Below are 8,553 nucleotides of genomic sequence, written 5' to 3'. Positions count from 1 at the left end.
ATGAAAAAAACCATTTTTCAAATCCAATTTCGTAAAAAATTTCTTCCCAGAAAGTCTATCCAAAAGATCATCGATTAAAGGAATCGGATAACTATCCTTAGATGTAACTTTGTTCAAAACACGATAATCCACACACATTCTTAATTCACCTGTCTTTTTCCTAACTAGTACGATTGGTGAGACAAATTCCGATTCACTCGGCCTTATATACCCCTTTTCCAAGTATTCGTCCAGTAAAATCTGCAATTCAGATCTTTCAGCATATGACAGCCTCCTAGGATTACAATTAAAAGGCTTGTCATCGCTCAAATTTAATTTTATCTCGCTAAATACCCTGGGTTTAGAGGGACGTTCGGGTCGAACATAATAATCATTATACAATTCAAATAATCTATCCTTGCCATAATGATCGATTCCATCTCCAACAGTAAATGTAAAATTATCCCCTTCCCCTATATCAATAGACAGAATTGCGCTCTCAAACCCGTCCCTATCATCAACTTCCGGGACAACATCCCCTTTGTCCAAAGGCACAATTCCAAAATTTCCCTTCGCCAAAAAGTCCCTACCCAATACACATTCAAATGTCATAGACTCATCAGGAACTACTAAAAATTCCATTTCCATAACCCTTCCATTCAAAACTAAAAAGCATCTAAATTTCCCATAAACATTCAATTTTGACTTATTTATTCCAAAAAATACAGAATTACAAGATAAAAGTTCTCTCATATTTATCCTGTTCAAAACACTTGACCTCCTCACAAAACTTACTGGACTACCGGAATCGATCAGGCATTCTAAGAAAAAATTATAATTGAAACAAGAATCCATGCAAAACTTAAAATACCTTACATATTCATTCTGGTCTACTAATTGGACAGCTGCCTTTTGTTCTGGACAGACTGCTATACGGTGCTCCACACTGCCACATCCATAGCAGGAACCCACCTGACGTTTCCGCTTTTTGCACTCAGCTGCAAAGTGTCCAAAGGAATTGTAGTTATAGCATCTCAACTTTCTTTCCTTCACCTCACCCATTTGGTTATTCTCACTTAAGCGATATTGTTGCTTCAGACTTATTTTAGAAAAAGGCCTGTAGGAGTTGCGTCTTATTAGTGTAGCATTGCAAGTTAGCCTGAACTCTAAGCTGCTCATCAGGAATACCTTCAATGATGTTATCTATCAACTCATCATCCGAAACATCAACCTTGTTGGCCAAAATAATCTTGTCATTATAATAATCTGTAAACGTTTCTCCAAATTTCCATATGCGCGCTTCAAATTTACGTCGCATCATTAATTTATTTTCCTTCGTACAGAAAATTTCTTTCATCTGTGTCAATATTTCCTCGGTGCTCTCGTAAATGAAATTCGGTTTTGAATGTAACCATGCCTGAGCTTTTCCTCTCAACTTGCACATTAATAAGGCCTTCGCTGTATTTTCATCCACAGAATACACATCAATAACACTCTTAAATTGGGTTATCCATAATTCTGGCAACAACCCACCATCGTAATCCTTCAAAATACCAAAGGATGCATTCAGTTTGTTTCTATGCATGTTGGAATTAAATCCCTCATCATTTGATGCATTTATGCTCATTGTGTCATTATCATTGACATCTACAGTAACATTTTCGGTAGTTTTATCTTCACGTGTCTTTTCAAACATAGCAATCTTCTTCAACAAATCATTTTCCTTTCTTAACAACTCTTTTTCCCGCTTAAAAATTTCCAATTCCTTTTTCAGTAAATTTCCAAGAAATTCAAAGTCTTGTTTCTCCATCATTTGTGGTATGTTTCGATCATTTGTCTCACACTCATTCGTTGAACTTTCATTTGTATCGCGGCCTCTTTCACGCTCATTTGTTTCTACTCCACCAGCAGTATCATTTTCAAAATTTTCATTCTCGCCACCTATGTTCTCGCCTTGATCAATCATGTCGTCTCCCGGGTATTCCCCTCTTTCCTTTGCCGGCACTTCGTTTAATCTTAGGAGGAGTGCATTTTTCGTACCCGTTGAAGGCAAGCCAAGATGTTGTAGTCAATGACGTAGTTGTGCAGCGTTATATTTTCCACTCACACTTTCCATTTTTGGCAATAAAAAAATCGTCAACCGTTCTTCTTCTTTTTATGTGTTTATTTCACTAAATTATTTTACTTTTCCTCAAAAAGTTTGTATTTTCCTGCACTTTACACTAAATTAATAGAGAAAAAAATTATCCTATTATTTTTCTTTAATTATCCCACTTCTGAGATTGTAAGCGCTTTTAAATAATCACGACACGTCATTTCTTTTTGAATACAAGTTTATTAATGACGCTTTTTCACAGCATTCATATTATACTCTGATCTAGCTTATAATCTAGGTTATTATCTATATTCATAATATAAAAAAAGAAAAGAGATAGACATTATATTTACAAATAATAACCGTTATCCTGAAATACATAAAACGTTCTGGAAAAACATATATAATACATATATACGAACTTAAATAAATGAAGCGGTACACTACCAACAAAACATAATAAGGCTACATATACATACATTACTACAATATTGTGAATTCTTACTTATCTAATTCATCCACCTTATTGATAATACAGTTCATTATTGAGTTAATGGACTATCCCTTCAAACATTTAAAAGAGAAAACTATTGCGCATCACCCCAGACACCACGTCAGAAACACTTCTGGACGATTGTCAGACGAGAACGCACATTTTACAAAAACAAAATACATTGATTTCGAATTTTCGTCTTCTAGAAATAAACTTTTAAGTTACTTCGGGATGATAGTTAGAAGAGTGCATCCATTTTGCTTAAACAAAAAAACCATGTCTGTTGAATTTTTTCATCTGGAAGTATACGTTTTAGTGACTTCTGTATGAAAGTTGGGTGAGAACACACATTTTACAATAACAAAATACATTGTTTCCTAATTTGTATCCTCTTGATTTGTATGTTTATGTTACTTCTGGAAGACAGTTTGAAGAGTGTTCACATTAATGTTGTATTTTATTAATCTGGAAGTGTGGATTGTAGTCACTTCTGTACAATTGTCAGACGAGAGCACACATTTTACAAAAACAAAATACATTGATTTCTAGTTTTCGCCGCCTGGAAGTATACTTTTAGGTTACTTCCGGATGATAGTAAGAAGAGTACAAAAACAAACAAATATATATACTCCATTTTTTAGCGTGAAAAAAATAAATAAATAATGCAGAAATTTTGCTAAGTTCAGTTTTAATTATTCATTGTAAAACTTAAATGAGTTATTGAATTTAATGTTCATAGAAAAATAGTGTAATTAAAATATTGTGAATCTTTAGTAATAAAAAACAATATGACAGTGTTATGTTAAAATCAACTGTTAATAAACATTTAAGAAGGTTTTCTTAATTGGCGAAGTGTATTAAATATATACCAAAAAGTATAAGGAAGGATTATATAAATAAAATTAAAAAGTAAGTTATCATATTAAAATACTATTTTAGGAATATGTTAACAACACTTAACGGCTTCCATTTCCATTATTTTTAACAAGTTATAGTGCTATATTCGGCTGTGCCGAATCTTAAATACCCTCCACCAGCTACTTCTATGTTATTACTATTCTAATTGATGAAATATTTGTAGAAATAAGTTTTTTCATGTCTTTAATAGAAAAAATACCAAAAGTTAAATCTATTACAATTCCAAAATTTATTGAACATTATTAATTTAGTAATTTGCATGTATGTATGTGTGTGAAAGATTTAGAGATTTTCAATATACAAATACATATATAATTTTGTTCTACATGAAATTTTGTTCAACACAAATTGATAAAGCTCTTTAAATACGGTTAAAGCGCTTTTAGGGGCTGGACCTAGTATAGGAAAAATAGAAGTATACAAAACTAATATTTTTGCCAAATTATTTATCAATAGCTTAATTTGGTAATATGTAATGTGCGTTTAAGAGATTTTCGTAAAAGGACTTTGCATGGGAGCTATGACCAATTATCAACCGATCCAAAAAAACTTTCATTGTAATATTTCTGTATATAAGAACAATACTTGTACCAAATTTTTTATCGATATCTTAATATAATAATAAGTTATGCGCGTTTAAGTGATTTTCGGGAGGAGACCTTGCATGGGAGCTATAACCAAATATGGACCGATCCAAAAAAACTTTCAGGGTTGTATTTCAGTATATAAAAGCAATACTTGTACCGATATCTTAATTTAGTAATGAGTTATGCTCGTTTAACTGATTTTCGGGAGGGGACCTTGTATGGGAGCTATGACCAATTATGGACCCATCCAAAAAATTTTTCCTCTGAATAAACTCTATTGTCATGAAATTTTTATTTCTTAAATTTGGTGAAGATATCGACATTACAACGGAAGTTATTAACAAAAAACCAAATTTCCGGGAATATATACTTTTGTATGGGAGGTATATGAAATTGTGGACCGATTCTGACGATTTTACGCAGAGATTAAGCTCTTGTGTGGAAACAAATGTATGCCATTTTTTATTGAATTATCTTGCATAGTTTTCGAGAAAATTACATCAGAATGTGTAAAAAAGTTTTTGTTACCCCTACCAAAATTTACCTTGCTTTGTTTTATGATGATTCCCAAAATATTTTATGTGACCGCTGGACCAAATTAAAAAAAGGTATTTAGGAATTATTTTTTTTAAATTTTTGTTTGTTTTGAAACAAAATATCCAATACGGGGTATCGTTTAAAAGGTATTTTAAAGTCGCGTCCAATGATGTATTAATCATAAGTAACCGTTTGCTTATAATTGTCATATTCCAAAATATTTAAAATTGTTAGGTTTTTACTAAGAAAAATAAAATATATGTACAATTTTGGAAATTTTGCGCACCACTAGACTTGGCTTATATATTGTTTAAAAAATGCTGTATAATTTAAAACAAAATAACTAAAAAGGGACTTTTTTATAACCGGTTCAGCTCACGAACGGCCATCGATAGACTAGAAATATTTTATGAACCATTATAAAACATAACAAAGATTTTTTGAAGCTGGATAAAATATTGAATTTCACATGAAGAATCGTGTTCCCATACGATATTTTCTTTAAAACTGTCCAGCTCACGAATGGACAATAATTAACCGAAAATATTTTGGGTAACATCATATTACATAACAGCGAATATTATAAGGGGGGTAACTCAAGTACCATTTTTTGTGAGTCGGTCTAATGTACATATATTACTTTTTTAGATTAGATTGTTTTTTAGATTAGATTGTTAAATCAATTATATTTTCTACTATTTTAATTTCAATTAATTCAATAAAAACTATAAAATTTAATTTTATTTAGATTTATTATTATAGATTTTATTTTGGTGAGTATACAAGTAGAAGAAGAGAAAACTCATCTTCTAGAAGAAGAGAATACTCATCTTCAAGAAGAAGAGAATACTCTTCTTCTAGAAGAAGAGAAAACTCATCTTCTAGAAGATAAGATAGGAACACTTCTAGAGGATACTAGGTAGTCACTTCAAGAAGTGACTTCCTAGTCACATCTAGAAGAGTCTTTGGCAATACCTTACTTCCAAGAGTCATCTAGAAGTTTCTTCTGCGGGTCTTTCAGGAGTATCTTCCAAGTTACTCTTAGACGTTCCCCAGCTCGGCATCAGTTCTTCCCGATTGGTGACAAGAATTCTTATACTTCCGCAACATCGCTGGCGAGCTTTTAGCACGTTTGGAAGTTTCACACGGGTAACTTCCGCAATAGAAAATATTTGTAGGGTCCCGATTGGTGACAAGAATTCTTATACTTCCGCAACATCGCTGGCGAGCTTTTAGCACGTTTGGAAGTTTCACACGGGTAACTTCCGCAATAGAAAATGTTTGTAGTGATATAACAAATGTATTATCATTTAGAACCTTTAATTTAACATTGCAATTGTACAAGTAAAGTTTATTTCCTTATAATATTTTATGTTCACAAACTTGTTATATTCAAATATATATTAAAATAAACAATTTAGTGAAATTCAATAAACTTCAAAATTCAGATTACTTTCTAAATTTTAAAATTAAAGATTTTATAAAATAAATACCTATTCGTAAATTTTGAATTTAAAAAATTAAATTATAATTCATTTATAACGAGCTATATAATGATATGTATTTGAGTTCATTTAACATTAGTGAATGATTATTTTTTTCCATTCCTATTTTAGTGAAAAATTTTTTTATATCACTACCACTATTGCTTAGTGAGGCTGTACTTTTTCAACTCACCACTAAATATATATTATTGCACATCACTAACATTTAGTGGAAACTGCAAATTTAGTGCACTACTCCCAACTCTGGTTAAAGCCAACCTAAAATAATGTGTTTCTTCACCAGCGCCATGTAAAGGGTAACTTGGCTAACTTTGGAAGCTTGGATTCTCCAAGTAACGATTTTGTATTTCTTTCTTTTGTTTGTTAACATAACAAAATATTACAAGAAAATAAACTAGATGATACTTTTGTAATAAAACTGTATTGCCAATAAGGTGCTTGAATATGATAATGTTTGAGAATTCACAATATTATAACAAAGGTAAAAGAATTTGCTAAAATTATTAGCAGCATTTTAAAAAAGGGTTTTCGCTATCACTAAATTAATTTTCCCCCTCATTTTATAAAACGAAACTTTCGTTAACGTAAATAATTTGTATGAAGAATACTGGGAAATTTTTGAAAATTTTACCCCCTCATTTTATAAAACGAAACTTTCGTTAACGTAAATAATTTGTATGAAGAATACGTAAAGAAGAGCGAGCTTCCGGTGCTCTTAAAGTCCACTGTATACATAAAAGGATGGGGCAGTAAACTGACAAGTGAACGTATACTGGAAATTCTTGGTGGTCAAAATGCTGAGCTGGCCGTGGAAAAATGGGAAGTCTTTTACAGGAAAGAAGAACCTGAGGGAACTTTATTTGTAATAGGTATCGACCAGAAATCTATGGCTAGTCTTGCCAAGAATAAAGGTAGGGCTTACTTCGCCTCTAAAGCTGTCATATTCAAAATTGGGAAGGTGCCGATTGGAAGGGCTGTTACAACAAGCCTCGAAAAGAACACTAAAAAACCTAAGAACACAGCATCAGTAGCAACTACTGATAACGTTGAGAAGTCAAATCCTAAAAGCGAGGAAGTTACCACTAACTCGCCAAAAGAAGGTACAGCTGCCATTTCCAAAATCGGAGAGGCGCCGATTGAAAGGGCTGTTAAAACCGCTCCCGATAAGGACACTAAAACACCTAAGACAGTAACCAAAGCATCATTAGCAAGTACTGGCAATGTGGAGGAGTCAAATCCTAAAGGCGAGGAGGAAATCACTCACTCGCCAGAAGACAGAACAGCAGAGCTCTCCAAAATTGGGAAAGTGTCGATTAAAAAGACTGCTCTTCCTATGCCTGATAGGGACACCGCAGTGCCATCAATAGCCACTTCAGGTTACCCGGAGGAGCCAAATCCAACGGGCGAGGAGGTGATCACTAACTCGCTGGAAGACAGTTTAAGTGGATGACAATGATTGAAGTTATCCAAATAAACCTCCATCGGAGCGAGACGGCCACAAACGCTCTGATGGCTAAAATTAACACAGGTAAGATACATATAGCTTTAATCCAGGAGCCTTGGACGATTCGCAACAAGGTTTCTGGATTAAATCACATAAATTTCCAACTTTTCTACGCTGATACAGGGTCTCGCCCGAGAACATGTATCTTATGCCACAAGAACTTATGTTTTCTTCTCTCAACAGGATTATCTACATCGGATGCAACGGTGCTGAAGCAAGGTCGTGGCAACATATACCTTGCATCTGTTTACCTGCCTTTCGATTCTCCGACACTACCACCAACGTCGGAGCTGATGAAACTGGTCGAAGAGGCACAAAGGAAAAATAAGAAAATTGTAATAGGTTGTGATGCCAACTCCCACCATGTACAAACACCAATCGCAGAGGACAAGCCCTCATGGATTTCCTTAATACTAAAGACTTGATAACATCGAACTTAGGTAATAAAGCTACCTTCGTCAATAGAATCAGAGAAGAAGTATTAGATATAACTATATGTTCAGAAGAGCTTATAAACGAAATTCAGGATTGGAGGGTTTCCGACGAGCACTCCTTTTCTGACCATCGGTACATAAGATTCAAAATACTACGGCCGCCACCAAAGCCGATAAATTTTCGGAATAAGTCTAAAACTAATTGGACAATGTTCGGTTCCTTACTAAAGAACCGTTTATGTCAGGACACTGTTCAATGTCGAAATAAAGAGGACATAGACGCCAAAGTAGAAATGCTCACAAGTGCCTTGGTTGAATCGTTCGAGGACAGCTGCCCTCTGCGAGAGCGGAGATCTGCCCAGGAGAAACCCTGGGTAACCGGGGAGATCCGGAACCTTGGTAAGACTCTTCGCAAACTATTTAACCGGGCACGGCGTAAAAAGACCGCAGTATACTGGGATGAGTATCGTACTGCACTGCATTGTTTGAGGACTTTCGATT

The 8,553-nt window shown here is 33.8% G+C and overlaps 2 protein-coding genes across 2 annotated transcripts; one reads left to right on the top strand and one right to left on the bottom strand.

The window, feature by feature from the left end:
- Positions 1 to 1,084: 1,084 nt before the first annotated feature.
- LOC124420594 lies at positions 1,085 to 1,945 on the bottom strand. Its single transcript, XM_046954053.1, has one exon. It carries the CDS (start codon positions 1,943 to 1,945, stop codon positions 1,085 to 1,087), a length of 861 nt encoding a protein of 286 aa, XP_046810009.1.
- A 5,039-nt stretch (positions 1,946 to 6,984) lies between these two features.
- On the top strand, positions 6,985 to 7,827 carry LOC124420856. Its single transcript, XM_046955216.1, has 2 exons — positions 6,985 to 7,642; positions 7,802 to 7,827. The coding sequence occupies exon 1, from the start codon at positions 7,001 to 7,003 to the stop codon at positions 7,562 to 7,564; it is 564 nt and encodes a 187-aa protein (XP_046811172.1). The 5' UTR covers positions 6,985 to 7,000; the 3' UTR covers positions 7,565 to 7,642; positions 7,802 to 7,827.
- Positions 7,828 to 8,553: the final 726 nt, after the last annotated feature.

Source organism: Lucilia cuprina, chromosome 6 (assembly GCF_022045245.1).
Source record: "Lucilia cuprina isolate Lc7/37 chromosome 6, ASM2204524v1, whole genome shotgun sequence".
NCBI classification, from domain to species: Eukaryota; Metazoa; Arthropoda; class Insecta; order Diptera; family Calliphoridae; genus Lucilia; species Lucilia cuprina.
Note: the sequence above shows the minus strand (reverse complement) of the source record. Positions and strands in the feature narration are given on the sequence as shown.